The following is a 25,188-nucleotide window of genomic DNA, read 5'->3' as shown; positions in this document are numbered from 1 at the left end:
GTGGCACATTCAAATAAAATTTAATAAATTATTGAATCCTATATAATTGTGCATTTCTATACCATGCTCTTCAATATCTTACCTGAACGATATCTCTCTCAGCATATCTTCCTCTTGATGATATCCTAATCTCATCGCCATCTAGTTCTTCCATTGCTAGACCAGAAAAAGGAAGGTCATAATTGATGTAAGGTAGATAAATTTTACGTATTCTAATACATAACCAAGACAGACAGATAATACAGCATAATTGGTTTAACCATTGTTCTCCTAAATTCCGTCCTTCTCTTCAGTGAAGCCAATAACATTGGAAAGGATAAATTTCAGAGCTGAAGTTGTTAATGTTGTAAGGATAGACTTTGAAAAAGCCGGCTCTTGTTCAGAGCAATAAGCGAGGCGATTATTGCAATATAGAAGGGAATAGGTTCCTTTTGCTACAGAGCACAACATCAAAGGTTGCCATAACAAAAGCTATGACTCGAAGCAAAAACAAGTATGGGAAGCAAAGGTATCCTGAGGTCATCTCTGTCTAGTACTCTGTTCAAAGAATTACGGGTCATAAGGCTACCCAATAATACCGGATCTAGAAAGAACCAGGCCATTGAAGAAAGTGGTACAAAAGAGAAACAACATTTTCCCTCAGTAGGAGCTTTACCTACCTACAAGACCGGGAAATATGAACAAATTTGGGTAAGTTATGCCCTCAGCTTTCTCTAGAAACATGCAGGTCAGATAGCTTTAGCGATCAGGCTAAACGTTCACTATTCTGTTTGAAGCTTTGATATGAATACATTGAAACACTCAGGTAAGTTTATTCTCAGGCATTTTATCCCTCAAGCCGTGAGAATCTGTTAAAAGATAAGGGGCTGGATTTGAAGCACATGATCGGGGTCTCGCCCTCCAGTTAGCGAACCAGTGGGGAAACTGCAGCACATCCCCGGAGCAGGTTCAACACAACGAAGAGCCTGTCGGGCACTTAGCTGGTCAATGTCATGACTTTGGTGGAATTTAGGACCTCCTGATAGGGTGTGGAAATTCCACCCTTGGCGAACGGCAGAGGCTTGCTGCTCCTGCTGCCTATGGTCTGCTCTCAGTTTTTCTCCAAGGGCTTTACCAGGGATCATTCTTAGATCCTCGGACAGTGGTGAGCGAGGGTGGAATGGAGGATGTTAGAGAGGGACGCCTGGAGTTCAGGAGCAAGGGCACGGGTATGCCCCCACCCCGCCCTGCCCTTCCTGATGCCAGGCCCCTCAGGTACCCGGCAACTAGGCGCCCCATCGCCCATAACTGGTAGACCACTGGAAAATCCGCCAAGGTTTATTGGCCTGTCTTCGGGATCAGGGTAGGTCGTGCAGCCCACATTTAATCTATGAACCATCATAAATTTCAGTGGGCTCAGACGTAACTGGTGTCAACTGGCTGAGTTAAGGAGCCTAATTAACCCACTGCCATGATCAGGTGAATTTCTCACATCAACGCTTTCCCGCCTCCAATCTAATCATCCAAAGTATTCCCCCGCTGCCGTATCTCTCTCTACCACGTTTGAGTGGATCCGGCTGCCATGTTTCTCACTATGACAGGCTGGATTAAATCCTGTCCAAGGAAGAATTTATCCCAACGATTGATTCAATAGTACCAATGCGCTGATACACCAGGAGTAAAAAGGACTTTGCTCAGTATCAAGCACAAAGGCCTTCAACTAAGGGGGCAGCTGATGCATCATCATGATTACATGTCCTGGTACTGAGGCCATTCAAAAATAAAAACAATAAAAAGGTGGGAGTGGTCATTCTCATCTCACTGAGGCTGGATTAGCAGAAAGCTGGATGAATATAGTTTTCACTATTTTTCACACTTCGGAATGACAACTTTAAAACCTACTTGGGGCTGGATTTTACAAGGGGCTAAGGCGTGTGCGTGCCGGGGGTGGGGGAATATAAAAGGTGGAGGTGAGTCCCATTTGACAGCCTAAAGTGTGATAAAGTCATGAATGATATGTGAAGGCTGTATGAATAAATGTCTTGTGCTTCAGAAAAAAAAACAGGCATCACGATTTGCTTATTGCCTTAAATTAGAAACAAGCAGTCAGCCAAGCACAATGCAGCACAAATACTGTTGATATGGTAACAAATCCATGTAACATATTATAATTTCATCTAAAATCAGAAAAGTTACATTGTATTCAATGTTGCACCAGCATTTCTTTCCAGAGAGCTAACTGTATCTCTGGAGGTTCAAACTCATTTTGTTCCTTTGCCTGAAGCCTGATTTTATTTCGCAATTCATTGTATGAAAATGGTGTCAAAGTTTGCGTTTGGGCCCTTTCTGCCTTCATGGTTTACTAAAAAAACATACTTTTCTAATTTACTGCTGTGTCTCTCTTTCCTGCACTCAATCTATGGTCTTTAGCTTCTCCAGATTAAATGATGTGCTCCAGCCACTGAACTTCATTACCCCCTTCCATGCATGTTCCCTGGTAATGAACCTTTCTTTCAATTCATGAGCAGTGCAATGGGAGAGGAATTGGACGTTATATTTCACCAAAGCTAATTATATAGATTCAGAATGAAATTATTGATTGTTATAGGCTTGTTGAATTAATTCTATCTAATGTTGGCACTCAGCATTTCTCTATACATAAATGCAATCACACTTGACACAGACTCTCATTCCTAGCTGTCAGAAAATTTACCATCACATCTGCAAAACCGTACAACCACCTTAACACTTGAAATAATTTTCCAATGCTGACGCCAGGGGAGCAGAGAGTTCCGGCAAATAAAATTTCCATGCATCGTTCTTAAGTATATTTCTGTAAGGGTGCATTTCTAAATCAGTGAGCAAGCAGTGAATCATTCCTGCCGTTTGGAAAGCTAATTTACATTGGATTAGTGCCTATATCCTCTGGCATTTAGGGAAACAAAAAGTGATCGCATTGTAACTAAGGAAATTCTTCGACGGCTGGACAGGGTCGGTGCTGCTGGAGAGGATAGAATTTCTAACATTAGTAATGACCACAAAAATACCCCATCTCACCACAACTCATATTTAGCAGGTTAGTGGCCAACGTGTTCCGCAACATCTCATTTGCCTGTCCCTGCGGTTGTAAGAGACCCGTATGGCACTATCCAAAGATGAGCGGGAGTGTTATTCTCACAGTCTTGGCCAATATAGGTTACTCAATCAACATTACAGAAGCAGACTAGTTGGTGATTATCACGTTGTTAAGCATGCTGGTAAATGTTGGCGAAATAGAGATGTTAGTCTGTGACGCCAACACAATCAAAGCAGAAGACGCAGAAGCTGTGCTGCTCGACAGTGAAAAGGGGGATTGCCTCAGTGCCTCCTTTCCAAGCCCTTAGTGCGAATCAGCAAATCCCAGTTTTCTCTTCCCACGTGCAGCTTCAATGGAGTGGTCCCACCTTTAGGTGGGCTGCCATTGGAGTCGGAACTGCACTCTATGGAGGTTGGGCTGACCATCAACCTCATTAAGATCTCAATCTTAGGTGCCATTTTGTGACAGTACTGGAAATTTCCTGACGTCATATGGGCACCTGCTATTCCAAGATCCTGACAATGATTCAGCGACGGCCTCTCATTGAGAGGTCAGAAGACCATTGTAGACTAATTGAAATGGCATTGTCAAGGCTCTTGAATGCGCAAAGAGGTCCAATTGCAGCCGAAACATTTTTGTGGTAGGCTTTCCCCTCCACTCTAAGGCCCCTCACAGTTTAACCATTGTTTTTGGAAACAAAATTTGGAGACTTTTGTGACAGCCTCCATTTTGAAGCACCCCCTCGATCACCTATCCTGGTGGGGCTATCAGCCAGACACTCCTTGGATCCACCCGCCTCCTTATTTCATTTTTATTAAATGGTGAACACAGACATGGCCGGCTAATAGGTTACCTGTTGGAAGATCCCCCAAGTTTGCATGCTACATGGGCCAATCTGAAGTCAGACCTGAACCTGAAGTCTCGATGGCCAAAACGTTTTTAAGTGTTTAAGATTCGGCCCATTATTTCATTTTTTTTCCTCATTTTTTTTTTCATTTCAAAATAATTTTATTGAAACAAGTTTGACATATCAAGGAAAAGATAGAAGTGGGTAGAAAAGCTGCTTGCGAACCACGTTCAGGAACATCAAAAATAAGACAATAAATGTATTTTTTAAAAAGTCACAAAAATAAAACTATGTTCAGCTTCATCCAGGCTCTGGAGATACTCTCTGGTGACTGGTGTGCTCCAGGTTCTGAAACAGTAAAGAAATGGCAACGAAATGTGGTCATCCCAAACTCAGAGACTGGCATGCTGAGAAAGGAAGGTCCTTATCCTCTGCAAAAGTTCCTTCTTCACACTGTCTGGCACTAGAGCTCTCCCTTTAGGAGTGATTTCGGCTACCAAATCATCAACTGTAACATGCTCCAACCCCTTTTCCCTGATCACATCTTTACAGTGCGCTTTCAACTGATCTTTCCATCACATTCAGTCAGCTTTGCTCGGAGCAACTCCTTCAGACATTCTTGTTCGCCTGTCTCTATCAACTTCTGGTTTATAGTTGCTCGGAGTTGGGCATCTTTATTCATTTCAGAAATCTAGTAACGAGCCTCCGGGGCGGATCCGCGGGCTCTCCGCCCCCCGGTCCCGGGCAGCTGGAACCCCGGAGCGGGGCGAATAAACAGAGGTGGCTGCGGGAGCCGGCCCATTATTTCATAAGCACGTGTTTGTGAAATTTTATTTGCCATGATGCCTCCTCTGGGTGCTCTTGATTCCTCCCACATCTGGAGTCCAAAGATGTGCAGATTAGGTGGATTGCCCCTGCCAAATTGCCCCTTGGTGTCCAAAGGTTAGATGGGGTTACGGGAGTGGTGGAGGGGAGGGGGGGTTCCTAGGTGGTGTCATAATATACACCAGTATATCATGGTGCAGACACACACACACGCACACTGATGGACATGCAGTGGGACCAATCAGCATACACAACACCGCAGCCAACCACCAGTAAGAGCACACGCACTATAAAGACAGGGGACATCAGAGTTCCCGCTCATTCTAGTAGCAGCCAGCTCGGAGCACAGAGCTCACAGCCTGCAACACAGACATTCACCATGTGCTGAGTGCATCACCTGGTTAGGACTAGGCAAGGATCAACAGTTAAAGCTGGTATTGCGTTTACCCACAGTTCAAGTATGTTAATATAGCTAATCTTATAATAAAATAGAGTTGCACCACTTCCAGTGTTGGTGACCTGTTTGTGATCCAGAACACCCAACACATCAGGTGAGGTGCTCATTCAGAGGTTTGGTACAGACTTGATGTGGAATGGTTCCTTCTGCAATGTAGGGATTCCATGGCTATTGATATGAACCGGAGAATGTAAACTGATGCAAACCTGTGTTCATTTAAAAAAATTAAAGTAAAGCAAAACACCACAGGTGTGGGAAGTATCAAAATGAAGTTCAATGCTTGCACCAGGAAATCTTGCTAGCAGAAAAGTATGGACCAGTCCTAAGTAACCATAATCAGGGTGTACATACAGGACTGAGCATTTGGGGTTAGGTGGACTCGTCACTGGAAGAATTCTCAAAATACTGAAAATTGGTAGTTGTCCTGAGACCTTGATGCATTTAATATTCATTTGCAGAAAGGAAATTATTCTAACTGCTATTTTTCCTGTTTTTCTACCCTGTCTGTCCACGAGCGATCAAATTTGTCTTTGCACTTTCATCATCAACATCTAATACATTGTAAAGCCTAAAGTTTTGTTGGGATGCGTTAATCCCTTGCAGCTTCTAACAATAAGAAATACATTTTTGAATAGCTTCACTGAATTAGCAGTTTCCCACACATTTCTATTGAAAAATGCTGAGACATGCACTCAGGACACTTATGTTAGTGCTTCCATGAACCAATTAGAATATAATTAGATAATCCACTTCATTGTTTTTGAAGTACATTATTTCTGTGCCTCACCATCAAATTCTGCAGGTCCAACTCCAACAATAATTATCGACATTGGAAGACAAGAAGCCTTTAAAGAGTGAGGAAAGAAACAATAAATTGCAACAAAAGAACAGTTATATAAAATATAGATATATTCTGATTGTACAAAACTTTAAAGATGACTGAAACGATTTTGAATATGGTTAAACTAGAAATTATGCAACAACACCACCTTGCATTTTTAAAGCACCTTTTAAAAAGTAGATTTTCTTCAGATTTTCATTTTATATAATACACAATAGTACAAAACAATAAGACGGAATAAAACAGCGGTTCAGACATAAACCAACAAAACATTGCCTATCATTTCCCACAACCTAACCCCTCCCCCCAACCCCCCCCTTCCCTTCTCCCCCCCTCAACACCCCTTTTTAACATTGTTTTCTATTGGATATTTACATTTGGCTGGTAGCAGCATTGTCACATTAGTGTTTAAACTTACAAGAAGCAAGTCTGAATAATGAGGGATCTATTGAGAATGTATAGTGCAAAATATAGTGCAAACAGGAAGTTAACGTATTTTGTGGCAAATACCTGGAGAACAGGGGCGGGATTCTCTGCACCCCGACGCCGAAATCACGGCCGGCGCCGGGGCAGAGAATCCATTTCCCCGCGTGGAATCGGGACCGGAGCCGGTTCCCTGATTCTCCGGGCCCCGAAAAGCGGCGTACTCGGAGAGTATGCCACGCCGCATATCCCTACCTGTGACCATTGCTGGAGGCCCGCCCCGCCTTTCTCCGCCCCCGACAGGCCGAAGTCCCGACGGCGTGGATCTAACATGGTCCTGCCGGTCGGGATACTAGCGTGAGTCCACAGCCGCACTGGTTGGGGGCGGGGCGGTCGGAGGGCAGGGGGGGGCCTTATACGGGGCCTGGCAATTTCTGGCCGAGCGGTCTCGATCGGGCGTGCGGCCGATTGGGGGCCCTATCTTTAAGGTCCAGCTCCGCGGTCTGAGTCCGCCCTGGAGCACGGCGCGGCCGCTGGAGGCCGCCGCCATGTGCATGCGCAGCCTCTGATCCAGAAGTGCGGGGCCCATATCTGCAGCAAAAGCTTCTAGTTTCACGCTGGTTCACTGCTAGCCCCCTGCAGGGCTAGGAATATGTGGCCCTTTCACGCCAGTTTTCCTGGCATGAAAGTCTCCAATTTTTACAACGGTGTCAGGACATTGTCCCAAAGACAGAGAATCCAGCCCCTTATATGCAGATTTGTGAGGCCTGTTTGCATTCGGCCCCTGGTGGTCGGGTACCTGACGTTTCTGTTCTCTATGTATGTGTAGCTCCCTGGTACTGGAATATACCAGGGCATGCTTGCAGTCCCCAGGTGTGTCCTTCCTGTTTCTGTTTTGGATATCCTTTGTGGGCTGTTCACCCCTCCTCTACGCCCTTTAGACCCCTCTGCCCTATTTCCCCAGTGTTCTGGGTTGTGTCTCCTTCTCCCTCTACTTAGATTCCTCACCCCCCCTCATTTTTTGTTTATATCAGTCCCACTCTTCCCTTATCGGTTGCTGGTTATGAACAGGTCCTCAAACATGTTGAGAAAATTGTTTCCATGTTTTGTGGAAGCCCTCTTCCAATCCTCTAATGGCAAATTTAACTTTTTCCAATTTGAGGAATTCGGCTAGGTCTCCAGCTGAGCAGGATTTTCCGGTGAGCAACCTCCCCCTCCCCCCCCCCCCCCCCCCCACTGCACACCACACAGGTATTGGGAGCACTCTCGCACTCTCCCCCCCCAAGCACAGAATGGAGGGCACTCTTCCCTCCCTCCCCACCACATTACAAGTATCAGGACCACTCTTCTACCTGCCCCCATCACCCCAGCGTAATGGTCCTAGTTTATATTATAATTGCACAGGAAGATCCCAGAATGGAACCCTGGCTCAAAAGACCGTAACTTTTACTTTTCTTTATAAAACGTGGAGGAACAATGTGAAACGGCCGCTAATTAATTTTAACAACAAGGAAAAAACATTTATTAAACATGACAAATTTGGATTATGATACAATACTCAATTACTCCCCCCTTAGCTGAACAAATACATACAGATTCTAAGTTTAACATGGATTACAATGATCTCCTGAACACAAAAAGTCCCTTTGAAGCACACAAGATGACTCTGGTCCAAAACATGCATTTCAATTTGAACCCAAGTTAGTGTCTGTGAATTTCTCCTCAGAATTCCCCCAGATGATTGTCACATGAGAGTTTCCAAACTCCACTCCCAAGAACACGCTTAAAAATCTTCTCTCACAATAATGCTTTCCCTCAAAAGTTTGCATTCCGAAATCTACTCCTGGTTTTGCAAGTGGCTCATTTAAACAAGCCTCCCCTGCACTTTTCACAGTGAATCCAGCCCAGGATTTATACTAACCGCTTTAGGATTTCCTTGTCTTGATTGCTGTACAAATAATTGCTTTAACTGTCAAATCCAGACTCTGATATAAGGACATCAAAAATTTAATTTATCTCTGGAGTCTGCTGTCCCACTTTAAATCTGGTTACTGCAATTGTCTATTTAACTCAGAAATCTTTGTTTACTCTTCCTTGCGTACTTCCGTTAAATACCTTGGTCTCTATTCACTTAACTTCAGTTGTCTTAGACAATCTTTCTGTCCCAATTCCTGGTCATCTGAATTATAACTTGTTTCTTCGGAAGTCTGCATCTTTGCAACTCCCTTCTCCTGTCCAGCTTATCCTGGCAGAGTTGAGAGATGCGCCCACCCACATCTTCAACTGCAATATATCCAGCTGAAACTAAAACTTCAAAGCTTTTTCTATCTTTACAAATGCTTCCAGTTTCTAAGCAACCCCTGCTAGTTCTATTTATTCATCACGCTGTAACCTTCCCTCAGCATAATAGCACCACAGTTGGAATTAACAAAACCTCGCACACATAAACACCTTTGTCCAGCATGAATCTAACTATAGGTTATACCTTTCCTTCCACAGAGACATTGGGGCGATTTTGAGCTCGCGTTAGTGGTCGGTGGGATTACCAACACAGGCGGAAATCTGGAGAGAATCAGGAGAGTTTGCGTTTCTCAACTTTCCACACCTCTTACCCGTGATGTCAAAAGGTTTAACATGCATGGGCAATGCCCTGGTATTGCCTCCAGGATGGCAAGCTGTGCCAAGGGGCAGTGCCAGGGGGCAGCTAATCACTGGGGGCTGGCCCTCTCCGAGCCAAATTGGCGGGGTGGAAAGAGTTGATCTTCACTTTTGATCGGGACGCTTTAAAGATGGCACCCCAATCTCCATGGAGCCAGTCTTGCTGGCTCTATTAGGTCCTGCCCCAACAGAGTGATGGCATAAACCACCCCCAGTGTCTTTTCACTTTGCTTAAAATAACCAAAAGGTTGACTTCTGGCGGCGGAGGGGAGCGGTCGCGCGTAGAGGAGCTCCGGAGGGGGGGGAACATAGTTGCGTCCCGTTCCCCCCACGAAGAACTTGCACCCGGGTGCGCGAGCTTGGCCGACTGGGCCCCCGCACGGCGGAAGAGAAAGAAGAAGAGGAGCGACCCGGACTCCGAGGCGGAGCGGGGCCGGAGACCCGGGCGCTCGGGAACGAAGCGAGCGGCAGCAGAAGCACAAGGGGAGAGCCCCTCCCCCCCGGGGAGAAGGTGACGAGGCCGCAAGGGAACGGAGCAGTACGTTGCAGCCCGGGGGGAGGAAAGGTACGCAGGAGGAGCCGGGCGCCGGAGACAAGGAAGCGACCGGAGAGAGTCGCGCCCCCCGCGCCCCACTCCCCCCCTGCCCTCCACTACGAACGGAGAAGGCACAGTGGAGCGCGGACCTGCGAGCCGGCCAGACCGACCGAGCCACCTCCCCTCCCCGCACAGCAGAACGCGGGCAGCAGCGGGGCACGGAACAACGCGGGGCAGGAGGAGCGGCGGCCTGAACCAAAGTGGGGTCCGAGCCAGCAACGAGGCCCGACCCCCCCCCCTCGGCGGCAACCACCATGAGGCGGGCAGCGGCGAAACAAAGGGGGACTCCCGGCCCGACGAGAAGCCTTTCTCTCTCTCTCTCTGGTTCCAGGGTGAGTGAGGAGGAGAAAAAAAAAGAAAACGGGAACTCCCTCTTTTGGGGGGGGGGGGGGGTGGGGGGGTTGGTGTGGAAGGAAGGAAAAAACAAAAGAAAAGAAAGACTTAGAAAAAGAAAACTGTTAAAGGGACGGAACACTCCCTCTCTCCTTCCACGCTTCTCAAAAAAGAAAACCAAACCTACCTGAAAAGCGTCTCTTCAGAAGGGGGTGGGGGGGGGGGAGAGAAAAAGAGGGGAAGGGGGGGGAAGGGAAAAAAAAAATGAAGGGGAAAAAGGGGGGGGCGTCAAAAATGCCAGAAGGGAGCCAAAGCAGAGGGGGAAAGGGCACCAAAAACAAACGGGGCAATACACGAGCCCACGCAGACGAGCAAATCGGCGCATGAAGTGGCGGAATGGAAGCCTCGCCGCAACTAAAAGAACTGGGCAGACAGGAGCTTTCTCTCCCTGGGCCACAGGGGAACTGGAAGGCAGCCTTTGCCGAGGCGCTGAGGGAACACCAACAAGAAAGCCAGGCAGGGACCAAAGCAGACATAGAGGCCGCAATACAGGCAGCAATGGCCAAGGCCCTGGCGGAGGTGCAGCTCGCCCTGGGCAGAGCAGAGAAGAAACTGGAAGCCCAGGAGGAGAAACTGGAAACCCAAAAGGCGACCACTAAGGAGCTGGAGAGGGCTGCGACTGACATGAGCGACCGGATCACGGCCCTGGAGAAAGAGGTGGCGATCTTCGGGGTTTCAGACCAGCCAGATCTATTTCTGGGGAGGAGGGCAGATGCCCTTGCCTTTGCCTCCCTGATCGCCCGCCGTAGAATCCTGTTCGGCTGGCGGTCAGCAGCATCACGTAAAGCTGCAGACTGGCTGTCCGACCTCTCGGAATCCCTCCAAATGGAGAAAATTAAATTCGCCATCCGAGGGTCAGACGACGGCTTCCACAGAACGTGGGAGCCATTCACCCAATTGTTCCGGGACTTGTTGGTGGCCAACAAACAAGCAGAAGAATAGCCAGGTAGCCAGGAACCAGGGGAAAGCAGCCAAAGCATGAGAGGGGGAGATAGAACGGAGCGGGGGGGGGGACGACAACTCAGTCTAAGAGGAAGGGAAGGCGAACCACGGGGGGGGTGGGAGAGGAAAGGAAAGGCGAACCGCAGGGGTTGGGGGGGGGGGGGAGGAGGAAGAAACAGGGAACAGAGGAGAGCCAGGGAGGTAGTTGGGGGGAAAGGGGGGGCGGTGGGGGGGGGGTGGCAGGGAAACGTTAACTAACCTGACGTCCACAGGAACAAAGGAAAAGGAGAATACAGGCGGAGGACGGGAGGGCCGCCCTGCAGGCACTCCTCAGGGTGTCTTAGACCCAATCGTCTTCCAGAGCAACATCAATGGCCTTTCATCCAGCAAAAGATCCAAAGTGGGGAGTTTTGCTCATGATTCCACAATGTTCAATACCATTTGCAGCTGCTCAGATACTGAAGCAGTTCCTGTCCACTACGCAGCAAGACCGGGACAAAATTCAGACTTGAGTTGATAAGTGACATATTGCATTCACGCCACACAAGACTGAGTCAATGGCCATCTCCAATAAGAGGGAATCTCACCATCTCCCCTTCACATTCAATGGTATTCCCATCACAGAATCCCCCACATCAACATCTTGGGGATTACCATTACCAGAAACTGAACTGGACCAGCCATATAAATACTGTCGCTACAAGAGTACGTAAAAGGCAGGGAGTTCTGTGGCATGTAATTCACCTCCTGACTCCCTAAAGCCTGTCCATTATCCACAGGTCACAAGTCATAAGTGTGCTGGAATACTTTCCACTTGCCTGGATGAGTGCAGTTCCAACAACACTCAAGAAACTCAAACTCATCCAGGACAAAGCAGCCCGTTTGGTTGGCACCCCTTCCACCACCTTCAATATTCACTTCCTTCACCACTGATGTGTTCCATCTACAAAATAAACTGCAGCATCTCACCATTATCCTTTGACAGCACCTTCTGAACCCATAGCCACTATCACTTAGAAGGACAGGGGCTGAAAATGCATGGAAATACCATCACCTGCAGGTTTCCCCCCTAGCCACATATCATCCTGACTTGGAACTATATTGCTGTTCCTTCACTGTCCCTGCTCGTAATCCTGGAATCCCCCTCATGACAGCACTGTGTATTGTACTAAATTTAAGAGATTAGTATATACATTGTAATTTATGTATCTGGTGTAGTAATGCTTTTAAAAGCCTGAGTTAAGGTGTGTGTGTATGCTACAGTATATTTTTAAAAATTGTTTGAAAGGAAGACAGACACTGTGGATGCAAAATTGTGCAATTAAGGTGTTGTAAAAGCGAGATAATCATTGGGCGGGATTCTCTAATCCCGCGGCAGAGTGTCCATGCCGTCGTAAACGGGCCGAGCCGAGGACTAATTCTAGTCCCTGCAAGGGGCCTTGACGCCACTCCAGCTGCCAATCCCAGCGCGAACTGGGCGCCGCGGGATCCGCGCATGTGCCTGGCCTCGTTCAATGCACCGGCCCCGACGCAACACGGCGCAGGGCAACAGGGGCCGGTGCGTAGAAAAGGTGGCCCCCATCAAGAGAGGACGGCCCACCGATCGGTGGGCCCCGATCATGGGCCAGGCCACATCGGAGCCCCCCGCCCCCCAAGGTCGGAAGCAGTAGACTTGACACATACAAGAATCTGTAGGATGCTTCCTGACAGGATTTCTCTCTCTTCAAGCAGTCTCTCAAAATGTCTATCTATCCAAAGATAGGCAAGTAATCGTGTGTTTCCCAGCTTTATTTAAAAGTGGGTTTTGACCTGTGATGGGTATTGCTTGATTGGAGATAAAGAAGGTAGCAGTTTGGAGTTAAAGAGTTTGATTTTATAGTTAAGCACTGTTTAAATGGCAATTGTAAACTATATTCCTGTGCTGTTAAAGGTAGCTTAATACTGTGTTAATAATAAATTTTGGTTTAATGTATCCTAAGCAATTTGTGTGTGGAATCACTCCTGGAGCGAACCATCCTTTCCTCACAGTTTTACAAATTTAATAAAAGTGATTGGGGTTCCTGTCCATTATCCAAGCAAATGTTGGGATCAGGGGCGAGATTCTCCGACCCCCCGCTGGGTCGGAGAATCGCCGGGGGGCTGGCGTGAATCCCGCCCCCGCCGGTTGCCGAATTCTCCGGCACCGGATATTCGACGGGGGCGGGAATCGCACCGCGCCGGTTGGCGGGCCCCCCCCGCGCGATTCTCCGGCCCGGATGGGCCGAAGTCCCGCCGCTAAAATGCCTGTCCCGCCGGCATAGATTAAACCACCTACCTTACTGGCGGGACAAAGCGGCGCAGGCGGGCTCTGGGGTCTTGGGGAGGGCGCGGGGCGATCTGGCCCCGGGGGGTGCCCCCACGGTGGACTGGCGCGCGATTGGGGCCCACCGATCCGCGGGCGGGCCTGTGCCGTGGGGGCACTCTTTTCCTTCCACCTTCGCCACGGTCTCCAGCATGGCGGAAGCGGAAGAGACTCCCTCCACTGCGCATGCGCGGGAATGCCGTCAGCGGCCGCTAACGCTCCCACGCATGCGCCGCCCGGGGATGTCATTTCCACGCCAGCTGGCGGGGCACCAAAGGCCTTTTCCGCCAGCTGGCGGGGCGGAAATTTGTCCGGCGCAGGCCTAGCCCCTTAAGTTTGGGGCTCGGCCCCCCAAGATGCGGAGCATTCCGCACCTTTGGGGCGGCGCGATGCCCGACTGATTTGCGCCGTTTTGGGCGCCAGTTGGCGGACATCACGCCGATACCGGAGAATTTCGCCCCTGGTCTGGGATCGTAATAAAATCTACAGCAGGTGGCTCTAGAACATAGAACATAGAACATTACAGCGCAGTACAGGCCCTTCGGCCCTCGATGTTGCGCCGACCTTTGAAACCACTCTAAGGCCCATCTACACTATTCCCTTATCATCCATATGTTTATCCAATGATGACTATTTAAATGCCCTTAATGTTGGCGAGTCCACTACTGTTACAGGCAGGGCATTCCACGCCCTTACTACTCTCTGAGTAAAGAACCTACCTCTGACATCTGTCCTATATCTATCACCCCTCAATTTAAAGCTATGTCCCGTCATGCTTGACATCACCATCCGAGGAAAAAGGCTCTCACTGTCCACCCTATCTAATCCTCTGATCATCTTGTATGCCTCAATTAAGTCACCTCTTAACCTTCTTCTTTCTAAAGAAAATAACCTCAAGTCCCTCAGCCTTCCCTCATAAGATCTTCCCTCCAGACCAGGCAACATCCTGATAAATCTCCTCTGCACCCTTTCCAATGCTTCCACATCCTTCCTATAATGTGGCGACCAGAACTGCACGCAATACTCCAAATGCGGCCGCACCAGAGTTTTGTACAGCTGCAACATGACCTCATGGCTCTGAAATTCAATCCCTCTACCAATAAAAGCTAACACACCGTATGCCTTCTTAACAACCCTTTCAAACTGGGTGACAACTTTCAGGGATCTATGTACATGGACACCAAAATCTCTCTGCTCAGCCCAGCGCTGCAGCTTATCTATGTCCCTCTGTAACATGTTACATCCTTCCACACTGTCCACAACTCCACCGACTTTAGTGTCATTGGCAAATTTACTCACCCATCCTTCTACGCCATCCTCCAGGTCATTTATAAAAATGACAAACAGCAGTGGCCCCAAAACAGATCCTTGTGGTGCACCACTAGTAACTGGACTCCAGTCTGAACATTTCCCATCAACCACCACCCTTTGTCTTCTTCCAGCTAGCCAATTTCTGAACCAAACTGTTAAATCACCCTGACTCCCATGCCTCTGTATTTTCTGCAATAGCCTACCGCGGGGAACCTTATCAAACGCTTTGCTGAAATCCATATACACCACATCAACTGCTTTACCCTCGTCCACCTGTTTGGTCACCTTCTCAAAGAACTCAATAAGGTTTGTGAGGCAGGACCTACCCTTCACAAAACCGTGTTGACTATCTCTAATTAAATTATTCCTTTCCAGATGATTGTACATCCTATCTCTTATCAACCTTTCCAACACTTTGCCCACAACAGAAGTAAGGCTCACTTGTCTACAATGAAATGAAATGAAATGAATGAAAATTGCTTATTGTCACAAGTAGGCTTCAAATGAAGTTACTGTGAAAAGCCCCTAGTCGCCACATTCCGGCGCCTGTTCGGGGAGGCTGGTACCGGGGTTGTCTCTACTCCCCTTCTTGAACAAGGGGACAACATTTTCTATCCTCCAGTTTTCTGGCACTATTCCTGTATACCACCTTCTCAAGGGCAATTAGAGATGAGCAATAAATGTTGGCCTAGTTAGCGATGCCCACATCCAGTGAAATAAATATTTTAAAAATAGCCCAGTGAAAGCGTCTTGAGTAAAGTGGAGTTCACGAAACAATATCATAATTGAGTTTCAGATTGTTTGAATCTTCGTCTGGGGGTAATGATAAGGCCAGTGATAATGCCTCCGCTGTATTGAGTAATCTAACCTCATTTAGAGATGCCATTTTATAGCTTACATGGAAAGAGCTTTTCTAGACTTAATAGGAGAGCAGAAAACGCAAAAGAAATCTGCTCATGGTGAACTTCAATCGCAACAGCACGCGCCAACAATGGAGTAAAATCTTGTGAAGAAAATGTTAGCATGTAAAAATAAAACCTTCAATATCAATGTATGGAGAAAAATGCAACTCAACAATAATCCTTGATAATTAAAACTGAGTTAACTTTAACACCTGCGAACATTTCTTATCGACTTTTCAGTGTTCATTGTGCCCATATCCATGTTACAACAGGTGACTCTTATCTGTCATGTTTTTAAGAGGGTTTTCAATTAACTTTACAATCAGGTATTCAAGCATATTTTTTAACTGCTTTGAACCTCCTTAAAACCCTTCTCTTTAACCACCTCCTCCTAGCTACTTCATTGGCTCAATATTCATTATTTTGGTAATACCTTTTCGGGGGCTTCATTAATATTTAAATGACGCAATTAGAGATCAGCTGTGATTTTATCAACTAATGAGGCAGTCATCCCACAGCTGACGGTGAAAGTTGACATAAAGCAGGCCCAGAGAAGCACCTTTTATTTTCAACGATAAAGATGTTATATAACTGGTAGTTTCTTCCCCCCAAAATACCGTGCAATTGCAGGGCCATTAACCTGCCAGAGTTTGTTTCAATTTCTCTAGAGACCTTCAGCCGGCATGTGAGGCCTAATTCTCTTGCATTACGGTGTGAAGCGATGGGCGGAATTTTATGTTGGAGATGAGGGGCTTGCCAACTGGCCGAGTGGGAGCCCTGCCTCACATTGCCTCCGTTGGTGTAGGTTCACCGGAATACGTGCCCATTAGGTCATGGAAAGCTCCCCCCCCCCCCACCATTCCCCCCCACCATTCCCCGCCCCCCCCCATTCCCCCCTCCCCCCCGCCAACCCAAGAGCTACCAGCCAATCAGAGGCCAGCAGCTCTCCATTGACCAGCAGCATCACCAGGACTCACAAATGTTCGAAGATCACAAAACTACTGCAATCCAAAGATGTGCTGGTTAGGTGGATTGGCCATGAAAAAATTGCCCCTTAGTGTCCAGGAATGGGCAGGTTAGTTGGGGCTATGGGGACTGGGTGGGGAGTGAGCCAGGCTGGGGTCCTCGTTCAGAGGGTTGATGTAGACCCGATGGACCGAATGGCCTCCTTCTGCACTGCAGGGATTCTATGATCACTGAGGGTCCCAGTCAGAGACGAATGAAAGCAGGATTAGGGTCGTGGAGAGGTGTGAAATGATTGGTGAAATCCTATGGTCCTGTGGCAGGGGGCCATTCCAAACTCCACTGACTGGACGATCCCGCCAATAGGCAAGGCCACAGAGTTCCACCTGATGTTCTTCTACAGAGTGGGAGTGTGCATCTCAGTTGCTTGATATCGATGGGGGCCTGTATGCAACTACCTGATGTGTTGGGTAAGCTGAGTCTGCGAGGACTGCGTTTACTGTAGCAGAGAGAGAGAGACAGGCTTCCAACACTTTAAGAAATGCAACTCTATTTTATTAAACTCTTAACTATTAACCATGTTTGAACTGTGGGTTGACACTATGCTGAGTTGACTGGAGACCTGAGGCTAACCTGACCAGACTATCTTAGTCTGGTGGATGTTCTAGTTGTTGCTCACAGGCTCTGACTGTCTCAGAGGCTGCATCCCAAGCGAGCGGGAAAACTAGTGCCCCCTGGTTATATAGTGGCCGTGTCCTGTCTGGTGATTGGCTGCTGTGTTCTGTATGTTCATTGGTCATCCTTTGTGTCACTCACTGTCTGTCTGTGCACCATCATATACTTGTGCGTATATTATGACATCTCCCCCCCTTTCAAAATATGTGTGTATGTGTCAATACATAGTGGGTGTGTGTATGAGCCTGACTATGTACAAAGCATGTGAGCATATTTACATGAGTAGGAGCTGAACAATATACAAAATACGTGAACGTATTTACATGGGAAGGTGCCTAGTGCAGATAGAGTGCATACAACAAATTCTGAAGAAACAATATGTACAGATGTGTAAACGAAGCACAAGGCAATGCACCATTCAGTCTATAAGTTCAGTCTCTGTGGCGGGCGACGAATTCTGGTTGACCGCCTCAAGGGTGGGTCAGGGGCTGCCTGCACTGGAATGGGCGGAGCTGCATCGAACATAGACGGTGGCAAAAGAAACGGCAGATCGGTGACCTCTTGGAAGGGTGTGTCCTGAGGAATCGGCAGGCGAAGCGGGACATCACGTTCAGCAAGCGTGGAAGCAGCCGCAGTGCCCGCCTATTATGGCGAAGAAAAGAGTCATCATGCATGCGAATGAGAAATGATCTGGGGGCCACTTGCTTAACCACCACAGCTGTGGCAGACCAGCCACCGTCAGGTAGCTGAACACGAATTCGGTCAGCAGGGACCAGTGCAGGGAGATCTGTGGCATGGGCATCATACACCGACTTGCATTGGGCCTGAGCCAGTTGCATTCTTTGCAGAACCGGAAAATTGTCAAGGTCCGGGACGTGGATAGCTGGCACCGTCGTCCATAGTGTGCGGTTCATTAGCAGCTGTGCTGGGGACAGGCCAGCAGACAAAGGAGTCGCCCTGTAGGCTAGCAATGCCAGGTGAAAATCTGAACCCGAATCAGCAGCTTGACACAACAGTTGTTTTACAATGTGTACCCCCTTTTCTGCTTTCCCATGACTGGGGGTAGTGGGGGCTTGAAGTGATGTGCGTGAAATTGTACCGTCGGGCAAAATCCGTCCACTCCTGACTGAAGAAGCACGGGCCATTATCTGTCATGACCGTAAGTGGAAGGCCATGACGGGCAAAGGTTTCTTTGCAAGCCCTGATGACTGTTGCTGATGTGACGTCATTCAGTCTGACCACCTCGGGGTAATTTGAAAAATAGTCCACGAGGAGGACATAGTCCTGGCCTTAAGAGTGGAAGTGATCAATGCTAACCTTGGTCCATGGGGACGACACCAGTTCATGCGGCTGCAAAGTTTCTTTTGGCTGAGCCGGCTGGAACCGTTGGCACATTGGGCAATTTAAGACAGTGTTGGCGATGTCATCATTGATGCCAGGCCAATATACTGCCCCTTGAGCTCACCAGCCACCCCCAGATGACCCTCGTGGAGTTGGCCGAGGGTGAACTCTCGCATACTCTGTGGTATTACTGTCCTGTCCAGTTTCATTAGTATGCCATCGACCACTGCCAGGTCGTCTTTTATATTGTAGAACTGTGGGCACTGGCCCTTCTGCCAACCATCTGTGAGATGGCGCATGACCAGTTGGAGTAAAGGATCCCTGGCCGTCTCTTGACAAATCTGCACGACCCTTTCGTCAGTGGCCGGAAAGTTAGATGCGCAGAACTCAACATGGGCGTCGATCTGGCAGACAAAGTCCGACTGTTCGCACGGCATGGTGATGGAGCGAGAGAGTGCATCGGCCACAATGAGCTCCTTGCCCGGGGTGTAAACCAGGTCGAAATCATAGCGTCAGAGTTTGAGGAAGATACGCTGTAGGCGTGACATCATATCGTTGAGGTCCTTCTGTATGATGTGAACCAGTGGTCTGTGGTCCGTTTTGACCGTAAACTAGGGGAGTCCATACACGTAATCATGGAATTTGTCAATCCCCGTGTGGAGGCCCAGGCACTCTTTCTCGATTTGAGCAAATCGCTGCTCAGTTGGGGTCATGGCTCTAGATGCATATGCGACTGGGGCCCAGGAGGAGGATTCGTCGCGCTGGAGGAGTACTGCCCCAATGCCAGCCTGGCTCGCGTCGGCGGAGATCTTCATCTCCTTGGCAGGGTCGAAAAACGGCAGGACCGGGGCCTTGGTGAATTTCGCCCTGAGCTCACGCCACTCTCGCTCATGAGCGGGGAGCCACTTGAAGTCGGTAGGTTTTTTTACAAGATTGCGGAGAGCTGTGGTGTGAGATGCGAGGTTGGGGATAAACTTCCCAAGGAAGTTCACCATCCCTAGGAAGCGGAGGACCGCCTTCTTGTCCTCCGGTGTCTTCATAGCATTGATCGGCGACACCTTATCTGCGTCTGGCTGCACACCGAACTGCGAAATATGGTCGCCGAGGCACTTTAGTTTTGCTTGACCAAACGAGCACTTGGCTCTGTTGAGTCGGAGGCCATGCTTGTGGATCCGATGGAACACTCGCTTGAGGCGATCGCTGTCTTCCTGAGGAGTTGTGGGCCAGACAATTATGTCATCGACGTACACTCGCACCCCCTCGATGCCCTCCATCATTTGCTCCATTATTCGGTGGAACACCTCCGAAGCGGAGATGATGCCAAAGGGCATCCGGTTGTAACAGTAACGAACAAATGGGGTATTAAAAGTGCAGAGCTTTCGACTGGATGTGTCTAGCTGTATCTGCCAAAACCCCTTGGAGGCATCCAGCTTCGTAAATATCTTGGCGTGAGCCATTTCGCTAGTGAGCTCTTCTCGCTTAGGGATGGGGTAGTATTCCCTCATGATGTTACGATTCAAATCTTTGGGGTCGATACAAATGCGAAGTTCCCCAGACAGTTTTGTGACACAAACCATGGAGCTAACCCAGTCCGTGACCTTAGAAATGACGCCCTGGTCCTGGAGATCTTGCAGCTGCTGCTTGAGGCGGTCCTTAAGGAGTGCCGGCACCCGACGCGGTGCATGAACCACGGGTGTGGCATTCGGTTTCAGAAGTATCTTGTATGTGTAGGGGAGTGTGCCCATACCCTCGAAGACGCTGTGGTATCGTGCTATGATGTCATCTAATTGGGTTTGAAGGTTGGCATCTGGCGAGGCTGATGCCTCAGCGGGCGACATGGAGTGAACCAGCTGCACAAGATTCAGGATTTTGCAGGCATGAGCACCGACCGAGCAAGGAAGCTTTGTTGGACGCTACTATTTCGAAATACAGGGTGGCTCTTGAGGAACGATGAGAAACCACAATCTGGCATGACCCACTGGCAGCAATGGCATTGCCATTGCAGTCGATAAGCTGGCAGGCCGATGGAAGAATGCTCGGCTTGACGTGGATGGATCCAGGTCAGACATCGAAATGAGGTTCGCTGAAGCGCCGGTGTCCAGCCTGAAGCGTATGCGAGATTCGTTGACCATAAGGGTGGCACACCACTTGTCGTCCGGATCAATGCTCAGCATTGGGAGTGGATTAGTCTTTTTTTTTAGAAAGCATCGTATGCTTGGTGATGATGCCCACCCGGAATGGGGATGTGAGATCCTCGGTGTCGGGATCTGGAACCATGTCGGAGTCGGAGTCTGCAACCGCTTGCTGCACTGACCAGACGTTCCTGTGCTGCGGCTGGGATCGCTGTGTGGTGGGCAGTTGAGCAGATCTGCACATGGCTGCGTAGTGGCCAAGCTTGCCACACTGGAGACAATGTCGAGATTTCGCGGGACATTGCCGCTTTAAGTGGGTGGAGCCACAGTTGTTGCACGTCATGACGCCGACGTCAGGACGTTCCGTGCAGCACCACGTAAAGATGTGTACACATGCGCAGTTCGATCCTCGGTCTCGCCGTCCCCTCGGTCGTTGTGCGCATGCGCAGGAGCCCAGGAAAAGCGTGCAAAATGGCTGCCCTCATCCAGACTCTGGAGCTGTTTTACGGCCTGCACCCGCTCCGCATCGTGGGGGCCTTGCCGTGCCGTCTCTGCCGCCTTGATATAGGAGTACCAGTTATTAGCGTGCTCATGTAGGACGCAGGTTTCGATGGCGATGGTGAGGGTGAGCTGCTTAACTTTGAGGAGTTGCGGGCGAAGTGGATCGGAATGGACCCCGAAAACGATCTGGTTGCAGATCATGGAGTCGGAAGTGGAACCGTAGTTGCAGGATTGCGCGAGGATATGGAGATGGGTTAAGAAGGACTGAAAAGGTTCATCCTTACCCTGAAGCCTCTGCTGGAACACATAGCGTTCAAAGCTCTCGTTGACTTCGATGTCACAGTGGCTGTCGAACTTCAGCAGGACTGTTTTGAACTTTGTCTTGTCCTCACCTCCAGCAAAGGTGAGGGAGTTAAAAATGTGAATAGTGTGGTCCCCGGCTGTAGAGAGGAAGAGGGCAATCTTTCTGCTATCCGATGCGGCCTCAAGGTCGATGGCTTCAAGATACAGCTGAAACTTCTGCTTAAAAATCTTCCAGTTCGCCCCAAGGTTGCCAGCGATGCGGAGCGACGGGGGTGGACGGACGCTGTCCATGTTACCGGATGGCTGATCGCTGGTCAAAGGCAGATTATCTCAAGGTGGGTCCCTCAAACTCAAACATAACTCACTGGTACCATGATGTGTTGGGTAAGCTGGGTCTGCAAGGACTGCGTTTACTGTAGCAGAGAGAGAGACAGGCATCCAACACTTGAAGAAATGCAACTCTATTTTATTAAACTCTTAACTATTAAACATGCTTGAACTGTGGGTTGACACTATGCTGAGTTGACTGGAGACCTGAGGCTAACCTGACCAGACTATATTACTACCACATGTTGGATGTTCTAGTTGTTGCTCACAGGCTCTGACTGTCTCAGAGGCTGCATCCCAAGCGAGCGGGAAAACTAGTGGCCCCTGGTTATATAGTGGCCGTGTCCTGTCTGGTGATTGGCTGCTGTGTTCTGTATGTTCATTGGTCATTCTTTGTGTCACTCACTGTCTGTCCGTGCACCATCATATACTTGTGTGTATATTATGACACTACCCTCAATCCTAAAATTTCTGTTGGGTTCAGGAACACTTTCCTGGGCTGCCCTATTACAGCTGACCCTGTGCGCATGAGAATTGAACACAAAATTGAAAGCCTCTCTCTGTACCATTTACACAAAGATCCTTTCAAAAATTAACATGAAGAAGGTGACAGAAAACAATATAAATGTTTGTACATGATATGGACATTTTTACTGCACTTTTAAATTTATTTTTAATATTTGTAAACTTTTTACTTTTACAATGTGATTGGCCAAAATAATTTGAAGTTGTGGCCATGTTTAAATGATTCTGTAATGATAACTGCAATTGTTTTGTATGTGTGTGAGAGTACATGGGGCGTCATTCTCCGCCGGCGGGAGTCTCCGTTTTGCCGGCGCCCGGGGGTTTCCCGACGGCGTGGGGCTGCCCCACAATGGGAAACCCCATTGACCGGCCGGTGTTACGGAGACTCCCGCCGGCCGGTGGGGGCAGAAATGTGGCGGGGCGGGTAGGAGAATTTCGCCCATGGTGTGTGCGTGTTTGTATACCAGGACTAGGGATGTTTTGCTAGGTAAAGGAGCTCTTCCTTTTTCAGGTACTTTGCATCGGAGCCAGAGGTAGATTAAAAATGCCTGTATTCTATGTTCCACATCAACAATATGCCCAAGTCTTAACTCAACAAATTTTGTCCATTTCCCACAATGGTCAAGTGGAGCCTCTCGGGAGGGCCCCTAACCAGCGGAGCATGATTCCATGGTGAAGAGATGGCTGCAATTTGAAATTTAAACAAACTCAAATTCTAAACGTGTTGCTTTTCCAAAATCCACCAATTGCTCTGCAATTGGCACGGGTCTTTGAAAGCTTGCATTTACATTGCATCTTTAATGTGCTTTCATGCTCCGCCGGACTCCACACACAAATAATTTCACATGTCCTTTCGCAGAGACTCTTCCCTACAGTATATGGATCTGCATACTAAGAGGGGCCAACTGCCTGAAACAGGCAGATGTGTAGCCAGACTGGTTCAGTTAGTAGAGCTCCTGCCTCTGCGTTGAAATGCCTTTGGTTCGAACCTTACCGCCAGACTGCTGACTGTGGTCAGGAATATTTATGCAGTTCAAAATAATTGGTAGGTCTCGTGGCACAATGAGCCAGATACTGCGGGTCCGGATCTCACTCCACAGGTCCTGATGGCCACAGAAGATATGTTCATATCCGGCCAAACGGGTTAGTTATCGACATGCAAATTGTTCCAAAATGCCTTCGGGAGAGTGTTAACATGGGTGACATTCTTGATCAGTCCCCCCTCCCCAAACCAGAGCCTCTAACTTCATGTTAATGATGTGTCCCAGGAAAAAAACAAAACTCGGGAAAACAGACATATGCTTTGTCTTCTGGAAGCCTCCCAAGTCTAATTCAGCATTTATCATAGTTTGAAAACAGCGTGGAAATTTGTGGGAAAAATACTCTGATGACAAAAAATAGTAAAAATGAAACAGGCAGATTGAACGCCCAGCAGGAGGCCCCTATCAAAATGGCGGCGGCCACAATGTCAGGGTTAACAAAACAAGCAGACCACTGACCACATTTTGAGGCCATTACTGCCCTGTTAATACCTGACACAACAAGTTAACATCACTCCCACTGAATAAAAAGTGAAAGGTCAGTGTCTAGCCCACTGCACTACCCAGCACCCCAATCACATTTTTTTCAAAGGCACAGTTACTGGCTGCAAATTAATCACCACATTGCCCTTAGTTATTCCGAAAATGTCATGCAACATGCAAAATGCGAAAAATAACATTGTAAAAAGACATATCTGATATGGTAAAGGATTTGAGTTCAACGCAACTAAGAATAGCATTGAAACTATGAAGCCATCCTCATGAATTATTTAAGGTTCCCTGTCTTGCCAAAAGCACATCACATCTGCTAGTATTAGGAAATGATCTGGAATTGGCAGCTGCCTAGAGCAAAGCAACAAGAAAAAAATGCATCAGGCAAATGTCAAGGCTGCCAAGCACTATCCAGTGCTAAAACTTCCAGCATCCAAGCACAACAGTCAGCAGTATTGCAATACAGTAAATAGAGTTCAACAACAGCAAGGCTGTTGGTATTTCTTATCTCAAAACACTACGGCCTCGATCATCTCGTGATACCCAAACCCTGAACAACCCGTTTCAATCTCCTTCCCAAAATCCACAAACAGAACTGTCCTGCTGGGCCCATCATCTTCAACCTATTTCTGCCCCTATTTCGTCCTATCTTGAGTCCATTTTTTTCTCATGTCCAGTCATTGCCAACCTGCCTCTGAGCTCACTTGACGCCCTCAGTCTTTTCAACAATTTCAAGTTAATTGCTAGAAAATACATTTTGTCAAAGCTGTTGGTCTTGCATTCATCAAGACAATCGCAAGAATACCAACTTTATACTGTATGACAAGAGGGTGCTGATTGGTTGTGTTCTCTGCATGGTACAGGCATTGCCGTAGAGAATGCACCAGTTGATGGTGACTGACAGTTAAGTGCCAAACATTGGGCGGAATCTTCCCAGGATTTGGCAAAGTGTAGGTTCTGGTGAGAAAATTGGTGCGAAAACTCCTAAGGAATATCAAGCCTCTTTAACAAAACTTTCTTTTAACCACGTTAATCATGCCGTGCTCGTGGCAGTCTCCCACTGATTCAAGCACAACGAGGCAACTTATTTTTTGCAATCAGTGAGGGGCTCCATCTGAACATCACCCCAGCATTTGTTCCAGATCCATTCGAGGGAATGGCGGCCAGGAAGCCGCACCGCGTTTTTCAGAGGGAGCCCTGACCAGGCTCTTGGATGGAGTGCAGCAGAAGCAGGATGCCCTCTGTCCATGGTCATGCAGACATCCAGGAGGTAAATGCAGCCCCAGACAGTGCCAGGCC

The 25,188-nt window shown here is 48.3% G+C and overlaps 1 protein-coding gene and 1 pseudogene across 2 annotated transcripts in view; both read right to left on the bottom strand.

The window, feature by feature from the left end:
* The window catches only part of LOC140388059 (copine-8), a 544,832-nt gene that overhangs the window by 15,587 nt on the left and 504,057 nt on the right, over positions 1-25,188 (bottom strand). Inside the window, exons 18-19 of one of the 2 annotated variants that reach the window (XM_072471659.1) lie at positions 5,972-6,029; positions 83-156 (exon numbers count right to left, since the gene is read on the bottom strand). In XM_072471659.1, coding sequence (XP_072327760.1) covers positions 83-156; positions 5,972-6,029 — 132 coding nt within the window. The remainder of the gene's footprint in view (positions 1-82; positions 157-5,971; positions 6,030-25,188) is intronic. The other variant, XR_011934073.1, reaches the window with a different exon arrangement.
* On the bottom strand, positions 4,039-4,752 carry LOC140387700 (transcription and mRNA export factor ENY2-like; annotated as a pseudogene).

This window comes from Scyliorhinus torazame, chromosome 13 (assembly GCF_047496885.1).
Source record: "Scyliorhinus torazame isolate Kashiwa2021f chromosome 13, sScyTor2.1, whole genome shotgun sequence".
NCBI lineage: Eukaryota > Metazoa > Chordata > Chondrichthyes > Carcharhiniformes > Scyliorhinidae > Scyliorhinus > Scyliorhinus torazame.
This window is presented reverse-complemented; position numbering and strand designations above follow the sequence as displayed.